This window comes from Myotis nattereri, assembly GCF_964212035.1.
Source record: "Myotis nattereri genome assembly, chromosome: 8".
Classification (NCBI taxonomy): domain Eukaryota; kingdom Metazoa; phylum Chordata; class Mammalia; order Chiroptera; family Vespertilionidae; genus Myotis; species Myotis nattereri.
Genome location: NC_138083.1, coordinates 33,145,892 through 33,160,374, shown reverse-complemented (window position 1 = coordinate 33,160,374; position 14,483 = coordinate 33,145,892). Strand labels below are relative to the sequence as shown.

Sequence of the window (14,483 nt, the reverse complement as noted above, 5' to 3'; positions counted from 1 at the left end):
CACCAAAACAGATCATAATTAAAATGCTAAAGATTAAAGACAGAGAATCTTAAAAGTAGCAAGAAAGCCTTAGCAGGTATGGCTCAGTGGATATGGCATTGGCCTGCAGACGGAAGGGTCTCAGGTTCGGTTCCAGTCAAGGGCAGGTAGCTTGGTTGCAAATTCAATCCCAACCAATTGATGCATCTCTCTCACATTGATGTTTCTCTCTCTGTCTTTCCCTTTTCCTTCCACTCTCTTTAAAAATCAATATCCTCAGGTGAGCATTAACAACAACAACAAAAAACACTAACTGAGCTACCTCTGGCCAGGTAGGTCAGTTGGTTAGAGGATTGTCTCGATACACCAAGGTTACAGGTTCGATCCCTGGTCAGGACACATACAAGAAGCAACCAACGAATGCATAAATAAGTGGAACAACAAACTGGTATTTCTCTCTCTCTGTCTTGCTGGTCCCCTCTCTCTCTCTCATTCTTAATTTTAAAAAATTAAGAATAAATAAAAATCAATCAATAAAAATTTAAAAAGTAGCAAGAGAAAAGCAGTTAGTTACATATAAGTGAGCTCTCATAAGACTGTCAGCTGATTTCTCAACAAAAAATTTCCATGCTAGAAAGTATTGGCATGAAATATTCAAAGTGATGAAAAGCAAGGACCTATAACCAAGATTTCTCTACTGCACAGGCTATCATTTAGAACTGAAGAAATAAACAGCTTCCCAGAAAAGAAAAAGATAAAGCTGGTCATCACCACCAAAGCTGTATTATAAGAAACTAGAGGCCTGATGCACGAAATTCACACAATAGTAGGCCTTTGCAGCCCCAGCTGCCTCGGCCGGCCCTTGGAGCCCCGGTTTCATCCGGAAAGTTGTCTAGATGGTCATTCCGCTGTTCAGCTGTCCAGTCGATTTGCATATTATGCTTTTATCATTATAGATTATTATAGATGTTAAAGGAACTTCTTTAAGAGAGTGAAAAAGAGACCAAAAGTATGAATAATAAATTAGCAATAACTATATACCCATCATTTATTAAAACTATATACTTATGTCATTTGGAACATTTAATCCATTTACATTTACTTTAATGTAAATGGATTAAATGCTCTAATCAAATGACAGGGTGGCTGAATGGAGAAGAAAACAAGATCCATACATATGCTACCAACAAAAACCCACTTTAGAGCAAAAGACACAGAGTCCAGCCAGTGTGGCTCAGTTGGTTGAGCGTCATCCCATGCACCAGGAAGTTGCTGGTTTGATTCCCAGGCAGGGACATGCCCAGAGTTGCAGGCTTGATCCCCAGTAGGAGGCATGCAGGAGGTAGTTGATGTTTCTCTCTCATCAATGTTTCTCTCTCTCACTCTCTCTCTTTCCCCCTTCTTCTCTTTATTGTATTTTTTTTAAAAAGACACATGGGGGGGTTTGAAGGGGTCAATGGGGGGGGGGGAGGAGGACATATGTAATACTTCCAAGAATAAAGAATTATTAACAAAAGAAATTTTTAAAAAAGACACACAGAGACTGAAAGTAAAGGGATGGAAAAAGATACTTAATGCAAATGGAAATAAAAAACAGCTGGGGGTAGCAATAGTTATATCAGACAAAATAGACTTTAAAACAAAGGCTATAATAAGCGACAAGGAAGGGCATTTCATATATAAAAGCCAAGATTTGGAAGCAACCTAAATGTCCAAAGCAATTGGATAAAGAAAATATGGGGTATATATACAATGGAATATTACTTGGCCATAACAAAAGAATGTGAAATCTTACCATTTGCAAGAACATGGATCATGTTGGGTATTATGCGTAGTGAAATAAATCAGACAGAGAAATACAAATACCACATGATTTCACTTATATGTAGAATCCAAAGAAAAACAAAAAACAAAATTAAATAAACAATAAAAATAGACTCATAGAGAACAAACTGATGTTTACCAGATGGGAGGATTACCAGGGAGCTAGGGAAAAAATGAAGGGATTAAGAAGTACAAATTTGCCCTGACCGGTTTGGCTCAGTGGATGGAGCGTTGGCCTGCGTACTGAAGGGTGCCGGGTTCGATTCCGGTCAGGGGCATGTGCCTTGGTTGTGGACATATCCCCGGTGGGGGGTGTGCGGGAGGCAGCTGATGGATGTTTCTGGCTCTCTGTCCCTCTCCCTTCCTCGCTGTACAAAATCAATAAAATATATTTTTTTAAAAAAAGAAGTACAAATTGGTAGTTACAAAATAGTACAGGGATGTAAAGTATAGCTTAAGGAATATAGTCAGTAATCCTATCTAATAAAAGAGAAACATGGTAATTGGTGTACGACCGCTACCCTTCCCATTGGCTAATCAGGGCGATATGCAAATTAACTGTTAGCCAAGATGGCAGCTGGCAGCCAGGCAGCTTGAAAGTAACATGAGGCTTGCTTGCTTCAGTGATGGAGGAAACCAACGTTCCCCGCCTGCCTTGCAGGCCTCTGAGCCTGCAGTTTGAAACATTTTAACAAATATAGAAGCTAAAAAAAAAACACCCGGAAACCAGCTTTCAGCGAGCTGGGATCTTAGAGCTGGAGTTATAAATTGTTTCGAACCGAAACGAACCAGATACCTACTTTCAGCAGCAGAGGCCTAAGAGCTGGAGCCTCAGAGCTAAAGCTGGCCCAGAATTAAAAAAAGAAAAAAAGGAGCGGTTGGGAGCTTCCGTCACCCACCAGCCTGAAAACAGCCCTCAGCCCCTCACCCAGACTGGCCAGGTCCCCAGTGGGGACCGACACCCTGAAGGGTGTGTGACCAGCTGCAAACAGCCCTAAGCCCCTCACCCAGGCTGGCCAGGCACTCCAGTGGGGACCCCTACCCTGAAGGGGGTGTGACCAGCTGCAAACAGCCATCATCCCCTCACCCAGGCTGGCCAGGCACCCCAGTGGGGAACCCCACCCTGATCCAGGACACCCTTCAGGGCAAACCAGCCAGCCCCACCCATGCACCAGGCCTCTATCCTATATAGTAAAAGGGTAATATGCCTCCCAGCACCAGGATCAGCGGAGCCGAGAGGCCTCCCGGCACCGGGATCAGCGTGACAGGGGGCGGCGCCAAACCCCCTGATCGCCCTGCAGCTGTGTGTGACAGGGGGCGGGGTCACAACCTCCCTATCCCCCCTGCTCTGTTTGTGATAGGGGAAGGTGCCTCAACCTCCTGATCAGCCCTGCTCTGTGCCTGATACGGGGGAGCTCTCCAACCTCTAATCGCCCTGCAGCTCTGTGTGTGACAGGGTGCGGCACCCCAACCCGCGCCCCCCCGCCACGGGCCCTGCTCTGTGTGTGACAGGGTAGAGCCATAACCTCCCCATCGGCCCTGCCCTGAGTGTGAGAGTGGCGGCGCCCCAACCCCCTGATCGGCCCTGCTCTGTGCGTGACAGGGTACAGAGCCCCAACCCCCCTGATGGGCCCTGCTCTGTGCATGACAGGGGGTGGCGCCGCAACCTCCCCATCGACCCTGCCTTGAGTGTGACAGGGGATGATGCCCCAACCTCCCAATCGGCCCTACCCTGAGCGTGACAGAGGGTAGAATCACAACCTCCTGATCGCCCTGCTCTGTGTATGACTGGGGGCGGCGCCCCAACTCCCCAATCGGCCCTGCTCTGAGCCTGATCAGAGGCTGCACCTAGGGATTGGGCCTGCCCTCTGCCACCAGGGAGCAGGCCTAAGCCAGCAGGTCATTATCTCCCGAGGGGTCCCAAACTGTGAGAGGGCACAGGCCGGGCTGAGGGACCCCCTCCATCACCCCCGAGTGCACAAATTTTTGTGCACCGGGCCTCTACTATTGTAATAATTACGTATGGTGCTAGGTGAGTACTAGACTTATCAGGGAAATTACTTTGTAAGTTATATAAATGTCTAACTATGCTGTATACCTGAAACTAATATTAAATGTAAACTGCAATTAAAAATTTAAATTTTTTTTTAAATAAACGTCACTGTAGATTTCTTTTTAAAAAGTTGATCTTCAACATAAAAACCTAAATTAAAGTTATTTTTTAAAAACACACAAATAAGCCCAGCTGGCATGGCTCAGTGGTTGAACATCAACCTATGAACCAGGAGGTCATGGTTTGATTTCCGGTCAGGGCACATGTCTGGGTTGCAGGCTCGATCCCCACTGTGGTGCACGCCAGAGGCAGCCAATCAATGATTCTCTCTCATCACTGATGTTTGTATCTCTCTCTCCCTCTCCCTTCCTCTCTGAAATCAATAAAAATATATTTTAAAAAAACCAAACCCCCCACACAAAAAAAGAATCAAAGTAACAGGATAAGGAAATGGGGATTGGACTATGGGCATATGTTTTCATTAAAACCAAGTTGGATATATACAAATACTGAATCATCATGTTGTACACCTGAAACTAATATATTGTTATATGCCAATTATCTATCTATAATAATAAAAGCGTAATATGCATATCGACCGAATGACCAAACAGCAGAACAACCATCCAGATGACCTTCTGGAAGACCACGCTATGACAAACACTGACACCAGGCCAGCCAAGGCGGGCACGATGCGATTGATTGGGAGGGCCCTGCCATCGCCCCAAGGTCACCCCAAAGAGGGAGGCCCAGGCCACTGGGGCAATCGGGGGGCGGGGGGGCTCTGCGATCACCCTGCAGAGGGAGGCCCAGGTCACCCTCTGCACAGCGATTGATTTGCAGAGCCCTGGCCAGGTGGGCAGGGCCTCCCTCTGTGGAGCAATCTATCTGGGGGCCCTGCGATCGATTGCCCCACAGAGGGAGGCACAGGCCAGCCAAGTGATTGCACCGATTGCACTGCATGCCTGTCGCCCACAGAGGGAGGCAAAGGTGGCGGGGGAGCAGCGCAGCACAGATGGCAAGCAGCTGCAGCGGCGGGGGTGGGGCCAGCTGCTGGCAGCTGGCAGCCGGGGGAAGGAAAGCCCCAATAGGCCCTGATTACTAGCCAGGCCTAGAGACCCTACCCAAGGGGTCCCGGATTGTGAGAGGGCGCAGGCTGGTCTGAGGAACGTCCCTAACCTCCGTCGTGCACAAATTTTGTGCCCCGGGCCTCTAGTACCTCAATAAAAATAAATAAGCAAATAAATAAAATAAACATTAAAAACCAAATTGGGAGGCCACTGGCTACATGAGAAAAGAAGCCCTCCAGGGAGCAAAGATGTAAGCAGGAAAGAGAGCTTTCTTTAACACAAAATCCAAGCCAAAGCATGGTTTCAGAAGAGTGAAGCAATGGGTTTAGCAGTGATTTTCAATCTTTTTTACCTCATGGCACACATAAACTAATTATTAAAATTCTGCTAAAGGCATCACTAAAATATTTTGTATTTTTTGCTGACCTGTCACCCCACCCCCATAAAAATAGGTATAATTTTGACTATTCACACCAGATGGCTTTTGTTGTATCAGCTGTTGTCATTTTAAAATTTGACATGCTAAGAAAAAAAGAGATCAGTGGCCCTGACTAAATAGTCAGTTATTGCACGTTAAAAAATAATCCTCCTCCCCTGCCATGGACATGGGCTTTATTTGTGGGCTATTGGGGGAAGAGGGAGGAGCTAGGGCTGGTGGATTTACAGGGGAGGGGCTTTTCAACTTGCTTTTTAATATTTTTTATTTTTATTTTTATTTTTTTAAATATATTTTATTGATTTTTTACAGAGAGGAAGGGAGAGAGATAGAGAGTTAGAAACATCGATGAGAGAGAAAAATCGATCAGCTGCCTCCTGCACATCTCCTACTGCGGATGTGTCCGCAACCCAGGTACATGCCCTTGACCGGAATCGAACCTGGGACCTTTCAGTCCGCAGGCCGACGCTCTATCCACTGAGCCAAACCGGTTTCGGCTCAACTTGCTTTTTAATTAGTGCATGTTGCCTGGAGGTTGAGTGAGAACAGCTGTAGAAGTGAGAGGAGAGGAAAAGGGAAGGTCATGGAATGGACACTTTCCTTAGGGAAGGAAGCCTGAACCCGGATATGGAGACTGGGGGTGGGGAGGGAAGGCACCCTTCATATACTGAGACTCAACCAAGGTCACTGCTTGATGCCAGCTTCTCCTACGCCCCCGCCCTATCCCAGCTCCGGGCCCAGATGCCTGCCCTGCTAGCTCCCTCAGCTTCTTATGGAGAGGAGGGTATGAAGATATGGGGAATGGTGGCACCCTTTCTGCCTCTGGGTCCCTTGCCTAAGAGAATTGCTCATTCAGCCTGCCCTGAAGTTCCAGCCAGAGTCAGGAGGTCAGGAAGCCAAGGCGCGGGCAGAGGAACAATTGTGCCCTTCACCACCCCTCCTGACACTCTGTTCCTCCCTGGCCATGCACATGAGGTTGCAACACTTGGCTCGATTCTTGTATATCTCGCCTCTGTTCCTGTCCCACAGTCTGGCTTTTCTGCCAGCTGAGCAGACTGCTGCAGTCCCAGGTGTGAGTCCTCACATGGAAGACATCCCTGACATGTGCTCAGAGGACTGGGAAGAGCACTCAATGTAGGACACGATCCCCACCTGCTTGGCAAGCGCAGTGCCCTGCTCATGTGTAACAGAGATAAGCCACTGATTGGACAGCTTCCTCAGTGTGGTCAGGTCAGTCCACACGTCCAGTTTACAGCCAACCAGCACAACCTTGGCACTGGGGCAAAATTCCTGAGTCTCCCTGTCACTTCTTGAGGACACTGTCCAGTGTTTCTGGTCGGCTGTGGAAGCAGATGAGCACCGCGTCTGAATCAGGAGAAGCCAGGGCCAGACAATATCACAGTAAGAGGAACCTGAAGTATCCCACAAGTTGATCTCAATGCGCACCTGTCTATCTCAAAACTCACAGTGTAATTCTCAAACATGGTGGGGACATAACTCCCAGGATAGGTGTCCTTGGCAAACACCCGAAGGAGCGCCGTCTTGCCACACTCCCCAAATCCCCCAACATGATGGTGCAACAGCAGGTCTGCCCCAACATGGTCCAGAGCCGTACCTGGCACAGCTCCACCTCCCAGGCCTCACTGCAGACACCGGCATCTCCACATCTCTAGGACCATGCTAAGCCTCCACCCAGACTACTGCGCCCCCTGCTGCATCCCCAACCCCTTAAAATTTCTTGGGACACACTGATTTGCCATGGCAACTGATTTTCTGTTAGCAATTCTCTTCTCTTCATGGACCTAAAGGTGGAGTTGCAAAGGAAGAGAAACAGAACATAAGCATGCGGTTGGTTGCCCAATTGCCTTCATTGTGAAAATGAAGACAATGGTCATTCTTCTCATTCTTCCTGGAATGGGGAGGCAATTTTAGGAATAAACTCTTTTAACATGCAGAGAATGGCCTCCCTTCTAGTCCAAGGACCTCAATACACATATATGCAAGATATCACTATTTATAAATCTAATCAAAGAAGATGTTAAAAGTTCTTGTTAGTCTGGCCAACGTGGCTCAGCAGTTGAACATCGACCTATGAACCAGGTCATGGTTTGATTCCTGGTCAGGGCACATGCCCGAGTTGCAGGCTCGATCCCTAGTGGGGGGTGTGCAAGAGACAGCCAATCAATGATTCTCTCTCATCATTGAAGTTTCTCTCTCTCTTTCCCTCTCCCTTCCTCTCTGAAATCAATAAGAATTTGAAAAAAAAAAAAAAAAAGTTCTTGTTAATGCCCACTTTTAAACCAACCTGCTCTTTAAAGCCAGACTGATGGCTCTAGCAATCTCTATGAAGCCTCTTCTGTAGCTCTGAAAGGGGGGAAGAAACTTCTCTCATTTACCACTTCTAGGCCAAGAGAAATTATTTTGGCTCAGGCTTTCAGTGGGGGTCTGAGTGTGATGGAGTAAATTAAAGAATGACTCAGCAGAATGGGAATAGATATTAGGTCATACTGTGTGCTGGGATGGAAACTCCCTGGGACTGGCAAGCATCAACACAAGAAAATAAGTGCAACTGGGACAGAAACCTCCATATAACAAGACAGACAGAGAGAGCTTCTCACCAGGAGGAAACCGCCGTAAGGACCGCCTGACATCCAGCAGCACTTGTTGGTAGTCCTTGCTCATCTGTCGTAGGTTTTTCCCTATTGGAGGAAAAGGAACATGTCATTGTAGGAATGCCTGAGAAGCCAGATCAGGAACAAAATATTGTGGTATGACACCAAAGGCCAGGAGGACGTACTCCTGCATTTTCCTGAAAAGAACATGACTCAAAATACAACAATTGGAGATAGGTTTAGTTCCAAACATGCAGTCTTGTGACCTAAGAGGAAGGACCTCATTGTCCAGGAGGTAACAGAGTTAGGTGGAAAAGCTGCAGAGAAGTCAGGAGGCCAGGGGCCTCCTGTGACATTGCTGGGGAACTGCTCTGGATTTCAAAGTCCACATCTATAAAAATGGCATTGTTCCCTTCGATAATATACTTCTCAGGTTACTGTAAGGATCAAATCAGATCATAAATGTGGAAACCATAGACCACTGAAAAAACTCTAACATCTGTAAAGTCTAGGAAGCACTAAGCTGTTCAGAAAGGAGTATTAAGATAAACTCCTATAAAGGAGAACCTAACTTCCCTTGACCCAGAAATTCTAAAGCTAACACACTGCAAATAGGACATTGTATTTCAGTCCAGGTGATAAGCCCAATACAGTGTGAATGTAAGGAGGCGGTCTCTAGCTGTTATATATATATACTAGAGGCCCGGTGCATAAAAATTTGTGCACTGGCGGGGGGGGGGGGGGCGGTGTCCCTCAGCCCCACTTGTGCCCTCTCGCAGTCTGGGACCCCTCGGGAGATAACGACCTGCTGGCTTAGGCCTGCTCCCAGGTGGCAGAGGGCAGGCCCAATCCCAGGTGCCTGCCCCTGGTCGGGCTCAGAGCAGGGCCGATTGGGGAGTTGGGGCGCTGCCCCGTCACGCACAGAGCAGGGCGGATCAGGAGGTTGCGATGCCACCCTTAGTCACGCTCAAGGTAGGGCCGACTGGGGGGTTGGGGCGCCGCCCGGTCACACTCTAGGCAGGGTCGATGGGGAGGTTGCAGCACCACCCCCTGTCACGCACAGAGCAGGGCAGATCAGGGGGTTGTGGTGCCACCCCTGTCACATACAGAGCCGGCCGATCAGGGGGTTGGGGCGCTCCCCCCTATCAGGCACAGAGCAGGGCTGATCAGGGGGTTGGGGTGCCTTCTCATCACGAACAGAGCAGGGTGGATGGGAGGTTGTGGCCCTGCCCCGTCACACACAGAGCCGCAGGGCGATCAGGGGGTTTGGGCGCTGCCCCCTGTCACGCTGCTCCAGGAGCCAGGAGGCCTCGCGGCTCCGCTGATCCCGGTGCTGGGAGGCATATTACCCTTTTCCTATATAGGATAGAGGCCTGGTGCACGGGTGGGGGCTGGCTGGTTTGCCCTGAAGGGTGTCCTGGATCAGGGTGGGGGTCCCCACTGGGGTGCCTGGCCAGCCTGGGTGAGGGGCTGAGGGCCGTTTTCAGGCTGGCAGGTGACTGAAGCTCCCAACTGCTCCTTTTTTCCTTTTTTTTTTTTTTTAATTCTTGGATTTATGGCTGTCACTGGAGCTGAGAGCCGGCTTTAGCTGTGAGACCTTGCTGCTGAAAGCAGGTTTCTGGCTTTGTTTACTTTCTGTATTTGAAACTTTGTTGCGACTCCAGCTCTGAGATCCTGGCTGACTGAAAACAGGTTTCTGGGGTTTTGTTTAGCTTCTATATTTGTAACAATGTTTCTTAGCAGCTCAGAGCCCAGCAGCGGCAGGCGGGGAACGTTGGAGTCCTCCGTCACTGAAGCAAGCCAGCCTCCTGTTCGTGTCAGTAGCCTGGCTGCCGGCCGCCATCTTGGCTGGCAGTTAATTTGCATATCGCCCTGATTAGCCAATGGGAAAGGTAGCGGATGTACGGCTAATTACCATGTTTCTCTTTTATTAGATAGGATAACAAGTGCACATTTCCCTCAAGCCAAACTGAGTGTTGTGTAGCAAGTCTACATTTCCTTCACAAACCGAAATCAAAAGCTAACAGAGGAGCCTGTGCAAAACTTCCCCACACAAACTTCATCTTATAAAGATCGGGGAAATCTGAAATCTGATAGAAGAACACCATCTCAGGATTCAGAGTGTGAACATGGTAATGCCTTTCTCTTCCAACAAAAGGCTTACTGCTCTGAGGCAGCCAGCTTCAAAGATTAAACAAGTGGCAACTTAACACCTACTCGGCTGCACTATGACACTGTGAACTTTTACTGGCAGAGGCTGTTTTAATTGTCTCCAGTATCTGGCACACAACAGGAGCACAACTAATATCTGCCAAATGAGTGAAAGAATCCCCAAGAGCCGGACTTTTGCCAAACATAGCAATAAAGCAATAAATGTTTGTTGAGTGAATGACAAAATGGGTTCATTGTTCTGTAGTGCTTTTATCAGTATTCTACACTATATTCCAAGGAACTCCTTATACCACACAGGCCTTGCAGATTAGTTAAAGTTATAGCTTTTCACAGAACTACAGAATTTTATAATCCAAAATGAGGATGATATTTCCCAATAAAAATTCTTTTGTGTTTTTTTAAAAAATGTATTTTTATTGATTTCAGAGAGGAAGGGAGAGTGAGAGATAGAAACATTAATGATGAGAGAGAATCACTGAACAGCTGTCTCCTACATACCCCCTACCGGGGATTGAGTCAGCAACCTGGACATGTGCCCTTGACCAAAATCAAACCCGGGAGCCTTCACTCTGTAGGCTGACGCTCTATCCACTGAGCCAAACCAGCTAGCGCTTTTGTGTTTTTTTAAAAAAAGATATTATTTTTCCCCATAGCCTGTTTCTCAAAAATGTAGTCCATGTACATCAGAATTAGGTGGAGTGCTTATTAAAATACAGATTCCTACAACCCATCTCTAAGTAAATATGGACTGAAATATGCATTTTTAAAAAAATACATTATTTTTTGTTGTTACTATTAATCCTCACCTGAGGAATTTTTCCATTGATTTTTAAGGAGAGTGGGAGAGAAAGGGAAAGACAGAGAGAAACATCAATGTGAGAAAAACACATCAATTGGTTGCTTCCTGCACAAACCCCAACTAGGGCCCAGGCCAGGGAGGAGCCTATAACCAAGGTACATGCCCTTGATCGGAATCGAATCCGGGACCCTTTGGTCCACAGGCCAATGCTCTATCCACTGAACCAAACCAGCTAGGGATGTTTTAATCCAGTGGTTCTCAACCTTCTGGCCCTTTAAATATAGTTCCTCATGTTGTGACCAAAGCATAAAATTATTTTTGTTGCTACTTCATAACTATAATGTTGCTACTGTTATGAATCGTAATGTAAATATCTGATTGCAGAATTGTCTTAGGCGACCCCCGTGAAAGTGTTGTTCGACCGCCAAAGGGGTGGCGACCCACAGGTTGAGAACCGCTGTTTTAATTGATTTCAGAGAGAGAAAGGGAGAGGGAGAGAGGGATAGAAACATCAATGAGAATCATTGATTGGCTGCTTCCTGCACGACCCCTACTGGGGATTGAGCCCAAAATCTGGGCATGTGCCCTGACCAGGAATTGAGCCTGATCTCCTGGTTCTTGGGTCAAAACTCAACCACAGAACCACAGGGGCTGGGTTGAAATATACGTTTTTAATAAACTTCTCTACCTAGCCAATAAAAGCTCATTCCATTTTTGAATAAAATTCTACTTATTAGTTTGGCCTTATTTTCAGAGTTGGACCAATCATATTCCCAATGCTTTAGATTTACTCATCTACTCTTGGTTTGACATTTGCATAAAAATCAAAGATTCTGAAATTCTTTTTTCCTTGCCTCCTAAATAAGCTCCCCTCATAGTACTCCCCATCTTACCTGATACAGGAGGTGGGTCATTGATGTTGACATTGAGGAGCTTGGGCCACACTTTTCGTCTCATCTCATCAGTTAGGAGCCCTCCCTCGCTAATAGCCATGCGTCTAAGGGCAGCCACATCAGTGGGATCACTGTTCAGAGCCTGGTATATCTTTGCCACTTTCTTTTTCCTTTTGGCGTTAAAGCCTGCAAAAACAAACAAACACACACACACTCAGGGGTTGGAGGGGCATTAAGGCACATATTCAGCATGTGTACATTTTCTACTCAGGGCTCAATCTCCTTATCTGGTCTGAGGTACAGGTAGGTATATTTAAAGCCAACCTACAGATATTTAATTAGCACATTATGTACAAAACACTAAGGAGGTATGCCATGTAAGTGATCAGTAAGAAATTATAATAAATGTTCAGTAAATTCAGGCATATCTAACTGTTACTGTTAATGTTTTCCTAATAGAATGCCTGTTCTTTCTTAATATATATCTCTTAATATTTTTCCTGTTGTTTATAGAGGAAAAATGTATATACATGCCACCAAAATTCAGTAATATATTTTAAAACAAAACCACAAAAATTCCTAGTTACTGATAAAATATCGAAATCACAGAAATATTTTCAAAATCAGAATGTCAAAGGGTATATACTTGGGTCTCCAGTGTGGGTGGTAAGAGAGGCATGATGCTACACACAAAACAACTGTTTTTTAAAAACCATATTAATTACTGTGATCTGAAAGTTATGTTTTAAGCATCTTACATCCTCATGTGATAGTTTGTTATTTATACATAGGCATTTTACTGTGTTTAATTGTCTTTTTAGGAAATTGGTTGAGAATTTTTGGTCAATGTTAACCATGTTATAAATATTCTATTTAAAGTAATGGAGTAATAGGCTTTTAGAGTTTTCAGGCAGAATGTCTAATTTTAAGAACAGCAAACACAACAAAAGTTAAACAAGACACCATAAAAGAGATGCCACAAAGAAATGCACTGTAATTGCCCCCCGCCCCCCCTAAAAAAAGGAATGTGTATACACCAAGAGCTCAGAGAATGTTGTGAGTCAGACTAAACTGAGAAAGCATCAGCAAAGAGTATAATTTACAAAGGAAAAGGCGGGCCCTGGCCACGTAGCTCAGTTGTTCAGAGCACCATCCTGTACACTGAAACGTCGTAGGTTCAACTTCCGGTTAGGTCACATACCCAGGTTGTGGGTTCTATCCCCAGTCAGGCGCCTGCAGGAGGCAGCTGATTGATGTTTCTTTCTCTCTCCCTTCCTCTCTTTCTAAAACCAATAAAAGCATGTTTTCAGGTGAGAACTTAAAAAAATATAAAGTTAACATATTTTAAAAAACAGGAAAAGGAGGATTTCAAGAGGCTGGGAAGAGAGGCAGAGAGGAGAAAAAAGCTTGGAGACAGGAAACACAAGGCCCTTTCCTTTAACAGTAAACAGATCATTGAAAATATTTATGTAGCATATATTAGGTGTAAGGCACTGGAGTAATATAAGGGGGGAGATAAACACTAGAAAGTAGGCTAGGCTTTAGAGAAGATTAATGGCAGGCAGATTAGGTTCAGAAGGGACACTTTCTAAAGAAGCAGTCTTCCTCAATAATTTTCTATTCTGAGCCAACAGTCTACAAATTGTTTCCATGACAAAGCTCCACATTATTAACACAAATGAAAGCTGGTACCTAATGATCATGGTTACCTACCTACGAGAGCTGTGACATAAATTAACTGCCTTAGAGTCACATGCAATTGAAGGTGCAGACAGGAAAATAATACAGGTCACTTTTCACCTACGTAAACCTGTTCTCCTGTCTAGAATGTTCTTTTCCCTGGTAACCTAGTAGAGTGATCATCTCTTTCAGGTTTGAGAGATTCCTGGCTCACACCTATAATTATGGCATAACTGTTCATAGCAAATCCCTCCTGCTATCTGTACTTTCAAAAATGTCCCAGCTTGGATGCTAAATTAAAGGGTTACTCTATCTAGAAATCATAACAATTATGTCCCAATTTCCTCTGTCAGTATGGCACCTAACTAGTTAAATGTTTATTTACAAGGTGCTTCATGCTCTTGGCTTAAGTGTATCCATCCATTTGTCCATCTATCCACTTGTCCATTAGTCCATACACTTATCAGCCTATCATTTAATGAACATCTATTTATAGTAAGCACTGTACTAAGGATAAAGATTAATTTGACTCCTTCCCAGCACTTGAGAGGCTCACAGTAGGGAAGGGTACAATTATTATACATGATATAACAGAATTATGAAACTCCTGAGGAAAGAATGACTACTTCTCATGCAATCAGGAAAGGCTTTGCCAAGAATATATCTGGTATCTTCTTAAAGAAAATGGCACATGGAAGAGTGGTTGAAGGGAGAGGAGTATGTGCAAAGACCTTTTTACATGAAAGACACATCATGTCCAGAAAACACAGAGGTAATTCTGAGGCTGAAGTATTGGTAAAAGAAGAGGACAGAGGCTTGAAGGACTGCAAAAAATGTAGCTTACGGAAGAGTGTGGGCTGGATTTATCCTACACTCAGGAAAGACAGGGTCGAGGGGCCATCCTTTGGAAGAGAAGGCTGTATGTTTTCAAAGAGGGACCATAGATAAACAAGACACAGAGAAGA

The 14,483-nt window shown here is 45.5% G+C and overlaps 1 protein-coding gene and 1 pseudogene across 4 annotated transcripts in view; both read right to left on the bottom strand.

Moving 5' to 3' along the window:
• The window catches only part of TBC1D20 (TBC1 domain family member 20), a 34,389-nt gene that overhangs the window by 15,305 nt on the left and 4,601 nt on the right, over positions 1-14,483 (bottom strand). For 2 of the 3 annotated variants that reach the window (XM_081096855.1, XM_081096857.1), the window contains exons 2-3: positions 11,839-12,024; positions 7,981-8,061 (exon numbers count right to left, since the gene is read on the bottom strand). In XM_081096855.1, coding sequence (XP_080952981.1) covers positions 7,981-8,061; positions 11,839-12,024 — 267 coding nt within the window. The remainder of the gene's footprint in view (positions 1-7,980; positions 8,062-11,838; positions 12,025-14,483) is intronic. The other variant, XM_081096856.1, reaches the window with a different exon arrangement.
• LOC308523615 (rho-related GTP-binding protein RhoN-like) lies at positions 6,251-7,041 on the bottom strand (annotated as a pseudogene). Its single transcript has 2 exons — positions 7,020-7,041; positions 6,251-6,950 (listed from the first exon to the last, which is right to left on the bottom strand). The product of its transcript is annotated as a rho-related GTP-binding protein RhoN-like (transcript).